Source organism: Colletotrichum truncatum (assembly GCF_014235925.2).
Source record: "Colletotrichum truncatum strain CMES1059 chromosome Unknown Contig_0001, whole genome shotgun sequence".
NCBI classification, from domain to species: Eukaryota; Fungi; Ascomycota; class Sordariomycetes; order Glomerellales; family Glomerellaceae; genus Colletotrichum; species Colletotrichum truncatum.
The window spans coordinates 4,214,493-4,236,380 of NW_027222398.1; the positions used below are offsets into that span (position 1 = coordinate 4,214,493).

General features: G+C 47.2%; 5 protein-coding genes across 5 annotated transcripts; 3 read left to right on the plus strand and 2 right to left on the minus strand.

Annotated features, from left to right (window-relative positions):
- Positions 1–6,650: 6,650 nt before the first annotated feature.
- Positions 6,651–8,320, plus strand: CTRU02_201157 (F-box domain-containing protein; the record flags this gene model as incomplete). The annotated part of the gene is made up of 2 exons (XM_036726184.1): positions 6,651–8,211; positions 8,280–8,320. The coding sequence occupies 2 exons, from the start codon at positions 6,651–6,653 to the stop codon at positions 8,318–8,320; spliced, it is 1,602 nt and encodes a 533-aa protein (XP_036581866.1).
- A 945-nt stretch (positions 8,321–9,265) lies between these two features.
- CTRU02_201158 (PARP-like domain-containing protein) lies at positions 9,266–11,728 on the plus strand (the record flags this gene model as incomplete). Its single annotated transcript, XM_036726185.1, has 3 exons — positions 9,266–10,168; positions 10,234–11,523; positions 11,606–11,728. The coding sequence occupies 3 exons, from the start codon at positions 9,266–9,268 to the stop codon at positions 11,726–11,728; spliced, it is 2,316 nt and encodes a 771-aa protein (XP_036581867.1).
- A 574-nt stretch (positions 11,729–12,302) lies between these two features.
- CTRU02_201159 (nacht domain protein) lies at positions 12,303–16,665 on the minus strand (the record flags this gene model as incomplete). Its single annotated transcript, XM_036726186.2, has 8 exons — positions 12,303–12,485; positions 12,660–14,697; positions 14,762–15,343; positions 15,402–15,426; positions 15,486–15,659; positions 15,721–15,981; positions 16,037–16,229; positions 16,297–16,665. The coding sequence occupies 8 exons, from the start codon at positions 16,663–16,665 to the stop codon at positions 12,303–12,305; spliced, it is 3,825 nt and encodes a 1,274-aa protein (XP_036581868.2).
- Positions 16,666–17,480: 815 nt separating this feature from the next.
- Positions 17,481–19,258, plus strand: CTRU02_201160 (extracelular serine carboxypeptidase; the record flags this gene model as incomplete). The annotated part of the gene is made up of 2 exons (XM_070203805.1): positions 17,481–18,688; positions 18,745–19,258. The coding sequence occupies 2 exons, from the start codon at positions 17,481–17,483 to the stop codon at positions 19,256–19,258; spliced, it is 1,722 nt and encodes a 573-aa protein (XP_070062387.1).
- A 326-nt stretch (positions 19,259–19,584) lies between these two features.
- On the minus strand, positions 19,585–21,590 carry CTRU02_201161 (glucose oxidase; the record flags this gene model as incomplete). Its single annotated transcript, XM_036726188.1, has 5 exons — positions 19,585–19,617; positions 19,676–20,835; positions 20,886–21,015; positions 21,076–21,341; positions 21,392–21,590. The coding sequence occupies 5 exons, from the start codon at positions 21,588–21,590 to the stop codon at positions 19,585–19,587; spliced, it is 1,788 nt and encodes a 595-aa protein (XP_036581870.1).
- Positions 21,591–21,888: the final 298 nt, after the last annotated feature.

The following is a 21,888-nucleotide window of genomic DNA, read 5'->3' on the forward strand; positions in this document are numbered from 1 at the left end:
AGGAAATATATAGTTGAAAAATGCCTCGTATGGTGTAATAGAGAGTCTTGAAGTAGCTGTATAGTTTAATAACTTAATAACAGCTTTAAAGACTTCATCCCATAGAAATAGAGGTAGTTTTAAAGCTAGTAATATAGTTCTAGCCTTTTCAACTATGATTCGATTTGCTCGTTCAGCTATACCGTTTTGTTCTGGCGTGTATGCAGTAGTAAGCTCTATAACTATCCCTTTAGGTTTAGTATAGGCTTCTAATTCGCTTATAGCGAATTCAGTACCATTATCAATTCGTAATGACTTAGGGTACTGGTTATACTGCGTATAATAATATTCTAGCTTATTTTGTATAAGAGATAAGATTTTATCCTTAGTAGGACTGAAATCTATATCTCTATAGCTAGTATAATCGTCAGTATATGGGATAGCGTAGATATTCCCAGCTATAGTAGAAGGCGTAATCTTAATCGTATCGATACATAGTCGATCGAGAGGTTTAGTAGCCCTGTTATAGTTAACTATAGACTGTTGTCTAGTTAACTTAGCTTTCTCACAGCTAGGGCACTGTAAATCGTCCTTTTTAAGCTGGTTGATAGGAATCTCCTTAGTTATCTTAGCTGTCTTACATAGGTAAGAGTAACTAGGATGTCCTAATTTGTTATGCCAATCCATAGTAAGATTAGTAGGGTTATTACCCTTAAGATTAGGGTTATTTTGACCCTTTAGACCCTTAGGGTTAGGGTTACCTTGTAATTTCTCAAAAGCCATATAGTTAGAGGCTTCAGAATCGGAAAGTTCATCGATTCTAGAGGATAAATCAACCTCGTTATAATTAGAGGTAGTAGACTTTTTAGTCTTATTAGTTGAGGAGGACTTATTCGTCTTCTTATTCCTCAAACTATGAATATCAGGTTCTAATTTCCCATATATAGATAGGAAAAATCCCCTTTTAGGGATATTCAAGGCAGAAAAGGCTTTGTGAGACGGGGTATATAAATAATTCCCGTTAATATAGCCTCCTGAGAGATAGTGCCTTAGACCTGAAATAATATTTATAGGGAAATCCGGTATATATAAGGCTTGTTCAAGCCTAATAGTTGACCTTTGACCTTTAAAGTAGAGCGGTAGGTCTATAGTACCTTGGCCCTTAGGTTTTATAGGTCCAGCGCCTGTTTTGACTTCTGGGAGGTTGTCTTTAGAAGTATAGGCTGTAAAGAATTCTCTACTGTTAGCTATGTGAACAGTAGAACCGGAATCATACAGCCACCAGTTCTTAGGACTAGAACTAGAACTAGGGCTATTAGGCCTCTTATTAAAGTAACTAGCATCAATCCCACTATAATATTCTAAATTATAGAAAGAGTAGGAGTTGCTAGGAGGCTGTTGGTTTTCCCTTTTATTATTGCCTTTAAAGGCATTAGGTCTATAGTTAGACCTCTTAGTCTTTTTAGACCGTTGTTGAGACTGTTGCCTATGGATATAGGAATTAGACATAGGGGTGTCCTCATCACGCCTATTTTCATCTAATATATCCGTAATAAGGGCTTCTAAAGTAGGTATCTCTTTAGAACGTAAGGCAGCCCTTTGCCTTTCAGCCCAAATAGGAAATGATTTTGATAAGGCAGCTATAAAGACCGCATTTTGGTCTATAGTCTCGATTTTTGCTCCTACAGAGGCTAATTTAGATAAATAAGCCTTAAAAGAGCTAATAAATAGATTTAAAGAGCTATAATCCTCGAATTTAATAGCGTGGAATTCGAGATATAGCTGTTGCCTTAGAACCGGCCCGGAACCTTCATAGGTATCCTTTAGTAACTTTAGGGCTTCTGCTGGGTCTTTATTATTAAAAACCAGGCTAAGAGGTTCTGGCTGTAAATTTTGCCTTATAACTAGTAAGGCTTGTGATTTTTGCTCTTCGGTTATAGCTGAATATTTCTCTTGATCCTCAAAGTATTGGGATAAATTCAGCAATTTAAAATAGATTTGAAGGGTAGTAATCCAGGTATTCCAGTTATCTATACCCTTTAATCGTTGGTTTTCAGGCATTAAACAGCCTGTAACGGCTCTTATAGCAGTAGTAGTAGTCGTAGTAGTCGAAGACATATTGACTTTTAATAGGGTGCTTATTGCCCTTAAATATAGGGACTTATAGCCCTTGGGTACTTATTGCCCTTGAGATAGGGGACTTATAGCCCAAAAACTGCTTATAATATAGGGAATTTATCCCTTAATAGGCTGCTGAAGATACTAAGGAGCTATGCCTTGAGTAAATAACAGGTATTTTGCCTTGTTATTAAGTGCTAAGCCCTAGGATATGCCTTTATAATAGGGTATATAAGCACTAAAAGCAGCAAGTAATATCTTAGAATAATAGTTTCTAAGACGTAATCCCCTTAATAGTCTCGTATTTAGTAGTACTAAGGACTTACACTTCGTCTGCCTTAATAGTACTAGAATAGAGTTAAAGTTTTAGACTTTTCGTCTTAGGGGAATATAGCCGTTATAATAATAACCGTTATAATAATATACGGTTTAAAGGAATAATAAATATAAATTCCTAAAACTTATATCGTTTATAGGAATAAAATAGAGTTTAAGATATTTAATAACCGAAGAGTTGAGGATAAAAGAATAAGTAAAGTTATTACTCCGCTGGGCTCATAACCTGTTGGAACGGTAGGTAGGAATCTCGTAGATAGTACGATATCCTTATAACAGGGTATTAGAGTAAGGGAACTTGTACTTATGAAGTAGGGCTTTAATAGTAAAGAATGTATAGGCTTATATTGAAGCTGAGTTGGTTGAGGAACTAATAGCTAGCTAAGGGAGAGAATTAGGCTAGTTATATAGTAGTATAACGTCGCCTATAATAGCTAATATAGGAAGCTATAAGCTAGGTTTAGTATACGTAAGTATATACGTCAACTAGCTTATAAAGCAGCTTATAAATCAGACTAGAATCTTCTTTAACTAAATAGACTTTTAGATAAGGTTAAAGAGAGTATTCCATAGGGATCTGAATATCATATGTTTAAACTAGCAAGCAGCCATTCTTAGCTAGTTACTTTTGTAAGTCCTACTAAGTCTTAGATAAGACTAAATAGGATAAATAAGTAAAATAGAAGTATAATATACTTATACTTCTAACACGATTTAATATCCTCCTCATTTAAAGTCTTTATATCAATAACATAAAGGACTCCATTCTCACTTATTTCTAGATATTCTATAAATATAAGTAGAAAGATTACTTTTTAAGCAAGTATATAAACATCCCTAAGGCTATTATGCCCAGAACGGGTTACCTCTGATAAAACAAGTATTAGAGGTATTTCTAAATCGGTTTCGAGTTAATCCTAAATCGATTTAGAACTAATTCCAAAGTCGTTCTCATATATCCCTACCTCCTCATTTACTAGTAAGCCAGACTAAGCCTAGGCTAGTAGTTGATAGTAAAGATTTAAGTCTTCTTCAGCTTCTACATCAAGACTAGTAGGTTCTAATAGAGGACTTATTCCCTCTAGGCGAGGGAAGAGATTTTCAATCGATTAAAAAGCCATTGTAAATCGATTCGGAACGGATTTAGAAGCGTTTAAATGTCGTATGTTCTTACAAAAAGTATGTCAAGGGTAAGGTTTCAAACCGCGCTAAGGAATTTCAACCTGACCATAGCTAACTAGCTGACCATGGTCAGCTGATCTCAGGGTAGCCCCACAAATCACAAAATAAGTGGGTAATTGGTCAGGTTATCCCCCCCCCCCAATGGTCGCCTTGACCACACCCTCTGTTGGACTGGTGAATGCTTGTTGAGTGCCAAGTATCGTTGCATTGCCCCCATCGAAAGTCATCTCCGCCCATGGCCGTCGGAGGATGGAAAAATATGGTCCGCGTCCAGTGATGGGTGCGAGTGGTGTTGAGGCTCCCCGCTATAACTCTTGGCATGCAGCAGGAAGATGAGGAAGGTCATCGACAGCGATTATACAGCCCCTGTAGCGGTAGTAAACACCCCTCTCCACGGTTTAAACTTATGGGTCTTCGTGCCGCAGGTAAAGGCCAACATTCACCAAAAGGGTTTTTGGCGCCGTGCAAGTTCATCTTTAGGGAGCCACATTCGCGTAATGTGGGCAGGTTCTGTCTTCGTACTTCGCAATGCGTATTCGCCTCTTTACTTTCATCTGTACTGCGGCTGCTGAGTGTGCGGACCCATCTGCAGTGTGACTCTGTCGCCTCTCGTCTAATGATTGATTTCGCCTGTTGTCGGCCTCCTGGGAAGGCATGATTTACCACACGGGGTATGTATGGCGCTGACCAGGCATTAGAGCGCGCGCCGAGCCGGAGAAACTACTCAGTCTAGAGGCATTGTGTCCCATTGCCACTGCAACTGAGATGCGAGTCCTGGGTTCTCTGCAAAGATGCCTGATGATTAGCAAAGATTGCGCAATCTGAGGCCATAAATGTAGGATCAGTTTCGTAACCAACCGTGGTCTGGACGCAGGACTTTTTGCTGAGACTTCGCATTTCCAGCGAGCAAACAGCATGTCTGTTTACGGCATGACTACATTAGCGTCGGTTCAACCGCTGTATGACGTTGAAATAAACCGTAGACGGTACGATTTCCATTCCATAAAACTGAGACCAAGCCGATCGTCAACGGCGGCCAGCAGCCGAAGAAAGATCCAGTCGGGACAGTACCCAGGCCTCCAGGACATCGCAGAAGTCTTGGCTCTTCGCAATGCAACTTTGGCCGGTTGCTTCCGAGAGAACAGACGAACTTCTCCAGGGCCTGTTTCAAAATGAAAAGGACCTTGTTGACTTCGCGCTGACAATGGACGTGGCGTGGATTGACATTGGGGGTTGACATTAGCTGAGCCTTACAAGCTTGCCAGGACGCAGGGAAAAAGAAAAGCAATTGCCCAGCACATCCTGCACCGTCTTGGCCTTGGCAAATTGGCTAGAAGTCTTGGCTCAGCTTCTGTGAAATGACCGACTTCCTATAAGAGTCATGTGCTGTTAGGCTACCTTATCCAACAGTTTTTCCGTGGTGGGTATTTGGAGCGACGATGAATTAAGGTATTTAATAGTGTAGACCGTCAAAACCTTAAGAAAGGGGTGGTGGTCATGTTTACACTTTCTCCTCGGCCTAAAAAGTATATTCACCTTGATTATTATTTTTTTATTTTCTGGCTCAACCATCACTGAGGTGGCCGGAGAGTTTCCGCTCAGAGAACCCAGTTATTTGGCTGATTCATCCAAACACCTGATTCTGGGCTTAAATGGGATTAGCGCAGTACATTTGTGGGCAATGGGGCACTGCAGCCTAGTGTGCTGCAAGGTTCTTGTGAAAGGGGTAGGAGCAGGTCAAAATCCTCTCCGTCTCATACCCCACGACAAAAAGATAAACATTGGCACTTCTGAAGACCTAGAGGTTGCGTCGTCAAGAAGGGCATTTCACCATGTAGTAAACCCAAACTTTAATATATTGATCTTTGCGAGTGCGAGGTGTGCATCTTACCACGAAGTGCGGAGTATTTAAGAAATCAATTTATTAAAGGGCACTTATGGTGATTTCCCGAGAATCGCAATGCTAGTTGGATAGCCTACCAAGGCATCCTTGCTTCACTCTATCTTAAACATGGCTGTGGCTGTACTACGTACAACTCGGAGTTATAGGCCAAAAGTATGTTTACAGCAAAACGCCACACAATGGTTCCCCTAAAACTCTCATTTCCCACTGCACAGTTTCCAGGAATACAATTGTTAGATGCAATTTGAAGGGAAGATTCTCAGAGTATTATTTGAATTCGTTGTTCGATATTTAAACTTCAAAAGAATGCCCCAATTGCAATTGTGGCCTTGGTAGATTTGGTAGTGTTTTGGTTCATGTAAACAGACTTTTGATCTAGCACTTTTCATGTGTTTTCAGTCACCCACCTGCGGGGGCAGGAAACTGGCAGCTGAAAGGCAATGACGACAAAGGTCTCAGCCAGTGGTCCAAGCTCCTTCCATCCAGCTGCCAGGTGCCAACTGAACCAATGTTCAGCGGACAGCTACAGCCCTTTTTAGCGCTATTGCCTCTTCAGAGCTCGGACCGACAGAGTCTACGAGCCAATCAGCATCGAAGACGAAGATCATCGCGACGGTACCTTCCTCCCAGTCGGTGTACCTGCCCATACCACAGTCAGCTTCCCTCACCGTTTAGAACGTCTCCAGGCAGGAACAGGCCAAAGCCCGTGACGGCACAACGATTGGATGTGGCGAGGCTGAAGTAAACCACGGCACTGTTCAACCGCACATCAATCCCAGCCATCAAAGTGAATTGGCAGCCTTTGTCACGACTCCCATCGCCGCAGGACCCATTGCCTGCCTCATTGACGTCCCCGCTTCGACGTTGCCTGCCTAAACTTTCCAACGACGTACCTAAGGTACATTAAGGTCCTTTGGTCACGAAGCATCATCACTCTTCTTATGATTTTCTTTCCTTCCACTTCCTCTCGTTCATTGTGAGCAGACAGCAGTCATTAGTACCTGCGTAACTGCATCGATCCTACATCTATTACGAACTTCGTCGCGGCGATCCTGTGTTCTATACCTCGCGCCGGCCCTTGTTAACCGGAATCATCTTCTTCAAAGAGGACATCAAACTTCACACTGAAAACATGTCACAACATACACCACCTCCGACTAAGCCATCTCTGCCGACGATGGTTGCCTCAACAAACTCTCAGACGGCTTCGCCATTCAATAAAGTACCACTTGAAGTCCTTCTTCGTATATCCTCCCACCTTACAACCCCGGAACTAGGCAGCTTGCGCTTGACTTGCAGATCCATTGAGAAATCACTCTTTAATACCTTCATGAAGGAGTTCTTCACCAAACGCCAGTTCATGCTTACTGAATTCAGCTTGCAAGCCCTCGTTGATATCAGCAAGTCACGACTGAGCGACTGTCTCGACCATGTCATCATCGGCCTCAACTACTTCGACGAGACTTTCTTTCCCCATGACAAGCCTGCCCGCCAGAACGCTTACGCCGACGCTTTGGCTGATCAGCGTTCTTTTGTTGCCAGCGGACAGGATGTCGCCATGCTCACTGAAGCTTTCCAGAACCTGAAAAGCCTCAAGACCGTGGGCATTCGAGACTACAACTCTCGGGAGCGCGCCAAGCGTGACGGCAATGGCGCTTCTTGGGCAAGTTATGGAGCGACCACCATCTTTAAAGAAACAGGTGTCGATCTCCTCCGTTCTACTGCAGGTTTCAGCCCCGCGTTGCAGGACTACATCAACAAAGTTATGATTACTCTTTTCACTGCACTTGGCAACGCTGGCGCCAGACCCAAAGTATTCGAAATGCTGCGCAGACAGCAGCGTGTCCCCAACGATAATGCATTCAACCTTTTTACCAAATACCTTAAGCCCAAGGTTGTTCCCGTTCTTGAAGGTATCGAGACCCTTATACTGGTCGCCAATGTGGGGGGAGGACCTATGCGAGCAACATCGGTCCCTGGCAAGCCGACAGAGAGAGACGCCGGCCGATTCGACTATCTCCTACGTCAGTTTCTGGGCTATTTGCCCAATGTAAAGCATATCCGCATCAATTTTTTCAACCCAGGTCCCAATTCCGATCAACTTCTCGAGTGGTTGGCGAGCCCTGTCCCCAAGGATCCTTTAACACCTCCTGCGGATACTGCCTTGCTTGCTCCCCCGCCCCCCGCAGCATTTCCCCATCTTGAAGAGCTCAACTTGGGCTTTTGTGATATGGGCCCGAAGCGTCTTGTACAGATCATTCGCAAATTCGCGACGACCCTCAAGAAGTTGGAGCTGTACAGGGTCACACTTGTCAACCAGACAGGCAACAACCAGGGAGGCTACAACCAACAAGGCGACGGACAACACAAGGTCAACATGTGGGCGAAGATGCTCAAGTCCATGCGCGAAATTCCTGGGCTAGATTTAGAGCACATAAAGATCGGCCTACCCAGTCAGCGATGTGGTCCAGCCTATGGGCGGAACCTTCATGTTTGGTTCCACGAAAAGGACGGGCCCACCGATGAGAAGTTGACAATGCAAGAGTACACAGGTATTGACTGGAAACACTACGTTGAAGAACTGGCTGCGCGGGTCAAGGTGGAAGAACTGCCAGCCCCAAGGTACACGGGCGACGGCGGTGGTGACGACGACGACGAGGAGGATACTGACCTGGACGAAGAAATGATGGATGGTAAGTTCTACCCTTTGAATACTATAAATCACACACCCGGCCCTTCCGCTCTAACACTCTGTCACCAGAAGATGAAGAGGAAGATGAAGATGGAGAGGATGACGAATAATTGAGCATAATGCTGACGGCTCTTTTCCATATTTAGACGAGTTCATGATGATGAATGGTTATTATCCTGATGACCTGGTAGACGCATTCGAGGAGATTGAAGATATGTTGATGATTGAGACGTATGGCTTTGATCCGGCCATGATGTTTTAAGACACAATAATAGAATAAGATGCCCGAAAACGCCACGGAACGCCATGTGAAGATGAAGTCTACGAATAACCAATGCAATGGTTTGTGTGATAGAATTGGCAAACCTGTCTTATACCTACCAAGTCATGAGACAAAAGAGGTGTCCAGCGAGGGCAAACAAGCTCTCGCCATGGCATCAAGATACTTCATTGGAGATGGGATAATGAGGTTAAGTCCACCATGCAGGGTACTCAGCGCACCGGTTAGGCAGCAAGCTCCTAGTAAGAAGCATTGATGTAAAAGAGGAGGCTGAAAGTTGCAGAAAAGTGAAGCCATCATGTAGTCATTCATTATGACCTCCTTTAACATTACCTTGGTCCAATTTCAAAAGCCCAGATGTCTAGGCAGGAAGGGGGTCGCCCCCCTCACACGTGAACACGCGACGTCTTGGGAGGTTGTATGAGGCACGTGCGCCAGGCACCAGCGGCGTTGGTGCCTGCTGTGCCCATGTTGGATGTCCTAGTAGGTGCTGAAAGCGTGCACTGCATCTGGGGCGCGCTTTCCCCTCCCTGGCACCTTCCAGCTTGTTGGTATGGGCTGAGCTGAGCTCTTTCCCAAAATGAAAATAAAATAAATCACGTCGAGCCCTCACTTCTTCTTTTTCATCTTCGAGTCTCACTTCTAATTCCCATCTCATCTCACCTTTTCCCTACCTTACTGCCATCAATTGGAGTCACTTGATCAGGTCACATCACAAGGACCACCCTTGTCTTGTTCGTCCCTTCCCCCAAGTACCTCCACTAAGTAGCCCACAATGCCCCCTAGGAGATCGGGCAGAACTGCTGCTGCTGCCGCTGCTGCTCCAGCTGCTCCAGCAGCCCCTGCGGCTCAACCGCTAGACGGAGCCGTCATTGCCATCAGCGGCACCTTTGACAAGAAACACGCTGAGATTGAGTCACTTCTCAACTCCCTTGGTGCCAGCATCTCAAAGTCCGTCACCAAGAAGACGACGCATCTCATCACGACTCAGGAAGACTTTGACGCGGCCACCACAAAGGTCGCGGCCGCCCAGAATAACAACCTCCCTATTGTCAGCTTGGAGTGGGCCCAGGAATGCGAGTCCAAGGGCTCCAAGGTCTCCGAGGACGACTTCGCCGTTGGCAGCCAATCGAAGTCACAACCAAAGAAAACATCCCGGCAAAAGACCCCTGTCGCAGCACCCAACGGATCCAGCCAGAACGGAGCTTCTTCTCAGGCCAATGCCTCCCAGCAGGGCGCGTCTCAGTCGCAGCCCGCTGCCGCAACCAAGGCCAACGGATCGCGCAAAAAGCGCACCAAGGACGCTGCGCAATCCGACAATGAAAGTGATGCGCCACCCGAGCCAAAGAAGAAGAAAGCCGCCAATGGCACCAAGGGAAAACGCGTGGCTTCTGCCGCGCCCTCTGACGATGCTGATGCTAAGACCGACGTAAAGAAGGATGATGATGCCGATATCAAGACCGACGTGAAAAAAGAAGCCACTGCCGACAGTCAGGCTCCAAAGAAGCAACCCCTCGCTGAAGGTCAAGTCGCTAAGACTTTGAGCATCTCCATTCCCCTCGATGAGGGATGTTCCATCCCCGGTGTTGTTTACATTGCCCCTGACGGCGTTATCTATGATGCATCTCTCAACCAGACCAACGCATCCAACAACAACAACAAGTTTTATCGCATTCAGGTATGTTACTATATTTCCCCGGTTGCTCCAGTAGATCTCATGGTGATAGAAGCTGACCCTACAAGCTCATCCAAAATGGCTCCAAAAATGGACCTACTTACAAAGTCTGGACTCGCTGGGGTAGAGTTGGCGAGGCAGGCGCCAACGCGGTCCTCGGCGACGGCGAACTGTCTGAAGCTCTCAAGCAGTTTGACAAGAAGTTCAAGGACAAGAGTGGACTGTCCTGGGCTGACCGCGGAAAGGATCCCAAGCCCAAAAAGTATGCTTTCATTGAGCGCAGCTACGAGCCTGATTCGGACGACGATGATGATACAGCCGGCGATGTGAAGACCAAGGAAGAAGAGCCCGAGGAGGACAAGGTGTCTGTCGCATGCACCCTTGAGAAACCGGTCGAAGAGCTGATGGGCCTTATCTTCAACCCGGGTTACTTTGCGCAAGCCATGTCGTCCATGAACTACGACGCCAATAAGCTGCCCTTGGGTAAGCTCAGCAAGAACACCATTGTTCGCGGTTTCCAGGCACTCAAAGATTTGAGCGCCCTTTTCTCCGACCGCACTCTTGCGAGCTCCAAGTACTCCATGACCCCTGTAGAGGCAAATGAGCATTTGTCCAACTTGTACTACACCTTGATTCCGCATGACTTCGGTCGAACGCGCCCACCCATCATCAGCACTCCAGCTACCCTCAAGAAGGAGCTTGACCTGCTTGACAGTTTGTCAGACATGAAGGTTGCGTCCGACCTTATGAAGGCTGACCGCAAAGCTGTCGACGTTCACCCTGCCGACAAACAATTCCAAAGCCTTGGAATGGACGAGATGACTGCTCTTGACCACAAGAGTGAAGAGTTCACCTTGCTCTCGGACTACTTGAATGGATCGAAGGGTTCAACCCACGGTGTCAACTACACGGTGCAAGAGATCTTCCGTATCGAGAGAAACGGTGAGCTGGATCGCTTCAAGGCGGCCAATGTTAGGAACACCAAGACCGATCGACGACTACTCTGGCACGGCTCTCGAGTTACAAACTTTGGTGGTATCCTTAGCCAGGGTCTCCGAATTGCCCCTCCTGAAGCCCCAGTCAGTGGATACATGTTCGGAAAGGGTATTTACCTCGCAGACATGTCAACCAAGTCTGCCGGCTACTGCGCCTCGTACAACTCTGGCGGTGAAGCCCTTTTGCTGCTCTGCGAAGCTGAACTTGGCGACCCAATCCAAAAACTCATCCAGTCAAGCTACAATGCGGGCGATACTGCCAAAGCCAACGGCATGCTATCAACCTGGGGACAGGGTAGAACAGGACCCAGCAAATGGATGGATGCAAGCTGTGTTAATCCGTCGCTCAAGGGCATCCAAATGGTAAGCATTTACACCACTATACTGCTAATTCGGCCGTATTGTTCAGTCTAATCAAAATACATTTGCTAACCAATTTCTCCAGCCCGACACAAGCGTTACCCCAGGTGATACGGGTGTTAAAAACGCAAGCCTCTACTACAACGAGTTTATCGTTTATGATGTCGCTCAAATCCGCCTTCGATACTTATTCCGCGTCAAGATGTAGGATGGCATTATCATGGTCTAGTCGGCTTAAGACGCAGCATACGTGATCAACATCACACAATATCTTTCATCGAGGAGGAAAAAAGGTAATTAAGCCAGGTAAGAGATTTCATATCAGCAGGGGCGTAGTAAAAGATGGCCACACATGGAATTCCACTTGGCGTTAGGTAGTGTACAACTAATCAAAAAGGAGCCCATTGACTTGCTTGAAACTTTGGTGTTTACCCGTGAACGTGTACTTGTTGGTGCCAGAAATGAACGAAGGAGGTGCTAAGTAACGATGAGGAATGGACTTATGCATTTATTTTACTCCGCATTGCGTTCCATCTAATATGAACTTTCTCGACGGTGCAGGAAACCTTGGGGCAAATGACAACTTCTCCACGGCATCGTCTGTGCTCTCTGGCGTTGGCGTTGCTTTTTGAACATCCCTAAACTGTCAGCTTTATTCCCGCCCCTAGAAAATAGTGCTCACTGGTAATCGTCAATTCGTAATCGAAGTCCTTTATGCCATCAGGCCGAGTTTAACACGTTCCACTTTCGGCGTCTCATTTTACTCAGGTAATCTCTTTCATTTATGTCGGTATCACAGGGATAAACTGACGGGAAAACTGGTGTATTGTCTTGTGACTATGTCTATGGAAGAAATTCCAGTAGGAGTGTTGGTTGAAGTGATCGTGGAACTTGCAGCCGTCTGTTGGACTGCCCGTCACGTAGGCAGCCCCGGTGCCGGCAGCCACTTCAACCCGGAGTTCCGGCTATTCCAACAATTGATTTTCATTGATTAGCTAAATTTAGTCGTCCTCAGAACCAGAAGACTCCCATGAACTCAAAATATCTAATGATATGTGATTTAGGTATCGTATTTCCTCGTCAGTCTTTCCTAGTAAGAGCCTACTACGTAGAGGCCTGGTGTGCCTGTCACAACAGACCAAGTACGATCTCCACCTATGCTGCAGCTTTAAAGAACAGCCGTCTTGTCTGGTAGCAATGCAATCCAAAATAGCATCATAAGCATCTCGTTCTACAGTTTCGTTGGGCCGAAGTTGCGCATCTTTTGGATTCCCTAGACGGGCTCCAAGTTCGTGCAGAGCAAGAGCAACATCCCAACAATCTTCATCGACGGCAATGCCAAGGACCTGCTTGCGGACTTCCATTTCTGCGTTGATCTCCTCGTCACTTCTCGGACATTCATCTGAAGCAACAGATGCATGTACGCCTAGAAACTCCAGCTCTTGCTTACTCCTCCTCTTGTGCCTCAAACCTCGCTCTTCTCGTGCTTTGATAATTGCGACTGGAATACAATTCCTGACGAATTGTTTTGTAAGTGTGTTGGACATATCTGTGTATTTGATTGCACGTTTTATCGTTTTTTGATCGATTTGCCAGCTTCTTGTCCAATATTCTTGCCCTGATTGCAACAAGAACTCTACCGTGTTTGCATCTTTAGTTTTGAGCGCATATCGCAAACTGTCCCGTTTGAGAATGGAGGTTGGATACGTGTGCAACATCCAAGTTGCTATTTTTCTTGACCAGTCGCCGCCCCGTTCGAGGACGAGGTTGACGATTGTCTTCTTTAGGCGGGTTCTGGCGTCGAAAAAGCATTCTGGAGTCAAGGATTTGAATGCCTGGGTGATGTAGCCGAGGAGATCTTGGTTCGGGTCTGAGATTGAAACTTTTGCGAACGTCTGTAGCCATGGCTTGCCGACTGTAACTATGCCCAAGTTCCGACGGTCTTTGAGCATCCTGCAAATGTCTTGATGTATCCCGTTCAAATTATCGCACTTGGAATGTGTGTACCAAGGCTCGCCATATTCAGGCCATGTTGTGCCACCGGAAGCAATGTACCTGGTGAACATGGCGACCAAATTCTTATGAGAAACATACAAGTGATGAGAGTTCAAAGGGAAATCCTCTGATAATATCAGAAGTTTTTCTCCGTCTTGAATGAGTACTCCAAGAGCATTCAAGTTGAGTTTGATTTTGCGCTCCTGAAACATTGAAAAGAACTGCTCAATGAGTTTCTGATGCTCCATGGAATTCGCAAATGCAACAGCTTTGTGCAAAATGAGGCTCTGTGCTCTGACCCATGCTGTGCACAACTGATCGCTGTAGAGAACATGTCTGATGAGAGTCACGCCAAAGACACCTGGCGGCTGCCAGTTCGGGTCCATCCAAGGTGCATACTCGCTCCTGATCATGTCTTTCCACAAATTCCAGGTTTTTGACTTTGCGGAATTGAAATGTTTCGTATGCGTGAGCCATTGATGTATGGCGTATTGGAAGAACGGGTGTTCGAGGGTAAATGTAGAGTCAGGCTGGGGTTTCTCATCTGTTGTGTAGGTGATTGCGTGCGGCTTTGACTTTCGAAACCCCTCCTGGGCCAACCGCGCCATCTTTCCCCTGGTTGTTCCGTTCAACGTATTTCGCGCCGTTTGGTCTGCTATACCCACCGATGGTTTCTCAACACTGACTACTTCCACCAATGTCTTTTTGAAATCGTTGAAGTCGAGATACGTGAGACAAATTTCCCCAACGAGGTGGTCCCCATCCTCTGGATCAACTTGGAAACACCTCAATGAAGTGTCAGAGATATCAAAGAGATATTTTTGAATTGAGTGATGAATAAAGTGTACCGTCTCATCGGTTTCTTCGACATGGACCATGTTCTCACACCAGGATGTGAGTCGCTCAATCCCGTTGAGGTAGCGTTCCGGCTGTGAGTAGGTTTGACCGATCTCAACGGCTAGCGCTTCCTGAAGCTGATACAATGTTAGAGGTGAGCGAACAGTAGCAGTCCAGTTGAAAATTTCTTTGGCTATGTCGGTTTTCCCATTCTTCATAATGCGTTGGAGAGCCCTGTTGAATGTATCGGAAAGCTTCCTAGGTATGTTGAGAAGGACTTTTCGTATTTCCGGGTCAGTAACCCGCGAGCAAATATCCTCGAGGGCCAGAAAAACCCAAAGGAACCTGAGCAAGTTAGAAACATGATAAGTTGACCTAAAAAGGTTCAGTAAGGGATGACGAAGCTTACATTCCCTCCCCACCGAGGCTGATAGCATCAAGAATCTCGGCAGTCAGAAGCTGATCTTGAACGACGAACTCTCCCGTAAAGATCTTATCGTCCAAAATCTCCTTGGCGTATCTTGCCAGGTCGTCGTTAATGTTGCTGGCATCAACAGTTAATCGGAAAAGTGGCAAGTCGATCCGGTCGATCTCTTCTGTGACACTGCCCCTTGACGAAATCAGAGCTTTCAACCTGGTGGTTTTATCACATGCCTGGCAAAGCTTCGATACACTATCCAATATGTTCTTGCGTTCTGCCGACGAACACTCATCAAACCCATCCAAGACTAAGAAAAAGTCATCAAAAGGTTGGACTATTTCGTTCCAAAGCTGTAATAGAGATTCTTTACTGAAGAACTGGTCTTTTGACTTCTCTAATATGCCGAGATACTTGTCATTGCAAGATCCATGATTGAGAACTTGTCGTATGATTGACCGTAGCACTTGCTCAGACTCTTGGCTTGTCTGGTCGTCGAAGCAGACGAAGAAGAATGCAACGGCCTGGCTTTGTTGTTGCCTATGTTTAATGAGATAGTCGACTACATTTGCACTTGGTGAAGCGTAAGTAATGGTCAAGTTGTAAGGATATATGTGCCCTATAGACTTACGTGAGAACAGTCTTGCCACATCCAACTGACATACATTAGCACGGTGCATAAACCTTTAATCAGAGAAGGATTGGACCGACTTACTCTTGCCCACTATATGTAGTACGGCTGATTTAGTATCATTATACCAAGCCTTAAAATCACTTGCATTAAATATCCATTCAGCTGTCCCGTTGTGCCGTTTGGAACGTGCTCTCTTGAAAGCCGCAGCATGGTCATAAGCAGACAGCTTTTCCAGAAGGGCATCCCATTTGCGTTCTGTTTAGCGAATAGTCAGATATGCCCCTGTGGGTTTTCCTTGCGCGATCAAAGATCTTACCCGTAGCTCTCATCAGCTCCTCTCGTCGCAGCCCTTGCATTTCCTGTCCAGACTGTGAAAACCATTTACCAAGTTCCTTTCGAGTCTTGCCTGCCTGCCGACGTTCCTCGGCCTGTGATACCTGTTCTTGATGATCGGCCTGAGCTTTTGCCAGCGCGATCTCACCCTTGACGTCCTTTGCTTTAAGACGAATATCGTCGATGAATGGCCGCATTTCCGACTGAAATGATTGTGATAAAACCACTAGCAATTGCTTTTTCCCTGCCTTAGATTTAAGCTACAAATCGATTTTGCATCGGAAGAGAATTCAACATACATGGACGTCGGGTAGCAATGAGAATATGCGAACAGCATTTAATCACCGCAGCCTGATATTTGTAGGTGGCACTCCTAAGTCGAACCGAATCGGGGAAAAGAGATTGATACTCGGCAAAACGTGGAACGAGCTGGCCAAAACCTCGGAGAAGCTCAGAGAACTTTTCAAAATACGACGTGAAGTTTCCCAAGACCTACAAGTGTCAGTTACCGTCAAATGCTATAGGCCCTATGCCGATTGAAGCCAGTAGGATTGCGAACCATAAACGTCAGCTTCACCGATCCCCATACGAGAGCAGCAATCTCGGGATGGGACGATACATAGGTGTCGACTATTTGGTAAAATTGCTGGACACTTTGAAAAAGTGAATACAGATTGGTAGCCATGCTTTTCCCTCGTCGGGCCGGATCCTGGCTGTCTAAGGCGTGTGTGAATTGAATGATTGACCCGGCATCGCAAGGGCTGCCCTTCGTCTGTTGAAGTTTTGTTCGCTCATCATCGGTGAGTGCCGCTTGAAATGTGGCCAAGGCTTGTTCAAGCACCTCTTCATCGCTGTCAGGAGGCCCAGGACTGTTAAATCGCCTGGCCAGATGATTGCCGGGCGACTGCAACGATTGCCCACTGCTCATCGTAAAGGCATCGCAGATGGATTTGGAAGCTGGAGAGGAAGAAATGCCCAAAATCTCTCATGGTTGATCAATTGATTTCAGCTAGGGAACTATTGGTTTTAAAGGGTTCTGCTTCTGCGGGCACAGCCTGCATACTGCGCCTACATTAGTACAGCTGGTTGCCTTCACACCCCAAAAAGGACATCAGGATGGTCGCCTGACGCCACTTGCACCCTCAGTTGTGTTCTACTCAGAGGCCTCGCAAGTTTTGAACCAAATGAGACCCTAGAACAACCCAAAAGGGACACCACCCTCGAGATCCCGTTGACCTCATGTGCAAGGAGCCATCGTTATGAACCTGGACGCGTGCTGCGACCAGGATCCTGTAAGTGCGATACCTAGGCGTTATCGGCAGCCTACCAGTTCCACGCGAGATCCTTTGGCTCTCGGATGAAATTTTAGCAGTTTGTATGAAGCCGATTACCAACCTAGGTGTTATCAACCCTAGTCTAAATAACCTTTTAGGAATAACAATGGCAGTAAAAAATCTTTACATTACTCTTGAGGTCTCTGGACCGAGTTCAAATGTATTTTTCATCCCCCTTCTACCAAAGTTACATATGTACCGAGTATACCTGAGACTTTGGAACAATAGAAACGCTGTTAGTGCAAGATAAGCACCCACGCGAAGGATCATATCGTCATCGAAGTACAAAGTACTTAACCCCGCACCCAATCACTTCTGGTCCGTAATTTTAGTCACAAAAACAAACACCGACCTCCATCCCCGTGGGCCGGACATCATTGGTTTCCCCATTACTTTACAAGCCGGCGGCATGGCGTATTGGAAGTTCGGAGCTTTCTTTCTCCTGGGCGCGTCCCGGACCGTTCAGGGACTGCGTCCTCAGCATGTTGCCAACATCGAGGGCTGGAATACGCTTCATCAATTGACCGCTCAATCATTGTCGGAGCCTATCTCTGCCCTCGCGGAGTACCCCGAATACAACTTGTCCGTCCCCATTGACCACTTCCACAATGATTCGCGGTATGAGCCGCACTCTGATGAGCATTTCAACCTCCGCTACTGGTTTGATGCGAAACATTATCGCAAGGGAGGCCCGGTCATTATTCTTGCTGCTGGAGAGACGGACGCTAAAGAGCGCCTCCCGTTCCTTGACCACGGCATCCTTTCCATCCTCACCAAAGCCACCGGCGGCGTCGGAGTCGTCCTGGAGCATCGATACTATGGCAAGAGTTTCCCTGTTCCCGACCTCAGCACCGAAAACCTACGCTTCTTGAGCACCGACCAGGCTCTTGCCGACACCGCTTACTTTGCGAAGCACATCAGCTTCCCCGGACATGAGGACTTGAATTTGACGGCGCCGGGAACCCCCTACATCGCCTATGGCGGCTCCTACGCCGGCGCATTCGCTGCTTTCCTGCGAAAGCTCTACCCGGAAGTCTTCTGGGGTGGAATCTCTTCATCTGGCGTCACGGCGGCCATAGTTGATTACTGGGAGTACTACGAGGGTGCCCGCTTGTTCGCCCCAGGCGATTGTGCTGAGGCGACTCAGAAGCTCACACAGGTCGTCGACAACATTCTCCTCGGTAAGGGCAAGGACAGTACGGATGACCACGTAAATGAACTCAAGGCGTTGTTCGGCCTCAGTGCTCTCCGAGATGATGACTTTGCCAACACGCTCAGTTACGGCATCACGGGATTGCAATCGACAAATTGGGACCCTGCTCTGGATAGCACGACTTTCGGAACCTATTGCGCGACTGTCTCATCAGACAGTGTGCTCTTCGGCAGCACCCGTCATCTTAGGCCGACTGTCGAGAAACTGCTCTCAGTCAGCGGTTCAGATAAGAAGCTGGTAAACCGGTTCTTGAACTACGTAGGTTATGTGAAGAACTATGTAAAACAAGGCTGCCGCGACGGCGATCTGGCTCGCTGTTACTCTAGCCAAAACGAGGCTAATTATAACAACACTTCTCTTCACCAAGGCTCTGGCCGTAGCTGGATATACCAGGTCTGCACAGAGTGAGTGTTCCAAGTTCGTTGCAGATATAGTCCGTTGCTAACAAAGAGCCACAAAGGTGGGGGTACTTCCAGACTGGTTCTGGTGTCCCTCAAGACCAACTGCCGCTCATCTCCCGTGTTATCGATGTAGAGTACAGCTCGATATACTGCCGCAAGGCGTTCAACATCACCACGCCCCCGAATGTCGATGCCATTAACAAGCATGGCGGCTTCAACTTTAGCTATCCCCGTGTCGCTATTGTTGACGGAGAAGCTGACCCGTGGAGGGCGGCTACACCCCACAAAATCGGCCTGGACCGCAAGTCGACAACCAGCGAACCCTTCCTCCTTATTCCGCTAGGCGTCCATCACTGGGACGAGAATAGCGTAAAGGATGAGGATGTTACGGTTGACTTTCCACCCGATTCCATCAAGGAGGTACAAGCGCAAGAAGTCGAGTTCGTCAAGGCCTGGATGAAGGAATGGGAAGAGACGCAAGATCAGAGTGGATCACAAGATGGTACGAGGCTCAAGGCCACTCATACAAGTAAAAGGCTAACGACGGCAGGTTATTTTTCTGAGGAACTCTAGGATGTCGTGTACTACTAGCATTTCTGGCTGCAACTGTTGACGCTGGATGTGTACATATTGTGTGCTCGTGCACTAGATTACAAGCTCAATCGGCTCACTCTCGCCAATCTCCAAAGCCCCTAGCGCTATCATCATTGAGGCCGGACTGTTTGTTTACTGGTTATAGAATACATATCGGCATGGAAAATCACTTTGCCTCTGTGAGAACGAATGTTGATTGGTACAGTATACAGTATGTACGTAAAAATAAGCTGTTTGTTATTCGAAGCCCCCGTATTCATGTTCCTACATGTACCGTTCCCGCTCAAAGCAGCCACTTACACCGCCTATTGGGTTTGAGCCTTGATCATATCGGCGGCCTTGAACGCTGTCAGTCACCTCACAACGAAAAATATGCATTTAGTAGGTTTGACTTACTTTTTCGGCCACGGCGTAGACGGTCATGGAGGTTGTGGCACCAACAGTTGTAGGCATCATCGAAGCATCGATGACTCTAAGCTTCTTGACACCGTAAACCAGCAGGTTCTCATCAAGGACACCACCCCACTCCCGGGGCATTTTAGCAGTTGTGCCCACGGGGTGGAACACAGAAGGAATAATCTGACCCTTCGCCCAGTTGACAAGTTGAGCATCAGTCGAGACACCAGTACCAGGAGATGTCTCGCGGGCCTGGTATTGCGCAAGATCGCCGGTGGTCATAAATCGGCGCATGAACTTGATGATCTCTGCCATGACGTCGAGATCGATGGTGTTGGAGGCAGCGCGGTAGTCCACAAACATCTCACTCTCGGGCTGGCCCGTGTTGAGCAGAATGTTGCCGCGGGACATGGGATGAAGGTTCTGAACAGAGCCTCCAGGGCCGTACATCATCATCTCGGAGAACACGGTGTTCTTGGAACGCATGAGTCTGCCGTACACCTTCTGCTGCTGCTTGTACCCTTCAATCTGCTCCGCTGTGTAGCTTGACGGCAGATGAGACTTGGGATCCTGGGCCTCGTATGCCCTGGCCAACGCGTCGTACCTATCGGGGCTAACAACAGGCAATCCAACCATGGAGGCAAGAGACGGCGGGCCACCGCCACCCCAGCCGCCACCGCCAGTGTTAGGTGGCGCTCTGCCCCACTGGTATGAAATGCTGGGAATGTAGCTGTGATCTTGAAAGTTGGATCCGACTCCAGGGAGATCAACCTTGACGGGAATGCGAGCCTGGTCAAGGTGGGCGCGAGGGCCGATACCGCTGAGCATAAGGACCTGTGGCGTGTGGACCGAACCAGCGGCAAGGATGACCTCTCGGCGTGCTCTGACTTGAACTGGTGCGGCACCGGTGTTGTTACGTGACACGAATTGCACACCTGTGGCGGTGTCGCCGTCGAAGAGAATCCGATTGACTCTTGCACCTACAATCATCTCATAATTTGCGCGGTTGAGACCATCCCAATGGCCAGTTCGGGCGTATGAGCGCTGGAATTGGACCGGGTCTTGGGACATTGGGTACCAGTAAAGACCGGCCTCGCCAGCGCCGCTGTCGACGGGAATAGTCATACCTGGCATCTTGGCCATGGCATTGTAAAGGGTCTCTGTTAGATGGTCAGTGGCTACCAGGGTGTTGTAGTGTACGTGTACGAACTCATGATCGATGTCAATGGACCCTTTCCAAAGGCGCCGTAGATCTTGGACGTGGTGCCCCAGTACTTCATGTCGTAAGTGATGTTATACTCTCGCGCCTGGTTTGCATCAGGGGGTGCGAGGGTGATGCCCTGTGCTTGGTTAACTCTGACTGTCGCATATCATCGCCAAGCACTATAAGGAAAAAATACCTTCTTGAAGTAAGGCAACAAGTTGTCCCAGTCCCATGTTGACCCAGGCCCGCCGAGTTCCTTCCAGGCGTTGTATTCATCTTTGGTACCTCTTAAGAAGACTTGGCCGTTGACACTGGAGCTGCCACCTACGACACATCCAATGCCAACAGAAAAGCTTCTGTTGTTCAAGTTTGGGCACGGCTTGGATGTGATGTTGAACATGCGCCTCGGATTCATGCCTGTTTGGCTGTCGTAGAAGCCATACTCAACCACTAATACCGTGTCTATCTTTTGTTAGGCAAGTCAATCATGAGCAAGCTGGAGAACAACATACATTTTCCATCTTCCGTAAGTCGATCTCCAACTGTCAAACCTGATGTGCCGCCACCGACAATGACATAATCATACTCCGAGGCAATCTGCTCAGCACGAGTGAGGATGTTGACATGTTCGGGATGCTGCGTGGGCCAGGCGGATACGAGTTGAGAGACCGTAGCCAAGCAATACAGAGTTGCGCTCTTGAGCGAAAACATAGTGGCGTTGATTCTCAATCAGAGACTCACGAGCCAGAAGCCTGAGAATGATAAGCTCAAACAGAGGAAGACAAGGCGCCTAAACAACCAAGTAATCAGACGGAAACTAAAAATTCGAATTTGAGTCTGCGACGCAATTTTATATCTGTTTGGTACTCTCTAGACTATCAATTTCAACTTTACGCGGCATCGGCCGTTTCGGACTAGACAAAATCAATAATATGTATAACATCTCACTTCAACTCAACAATCACTAACTAGTTAACATAGCCATATTCCGCATTTCAGCCCCCATGTT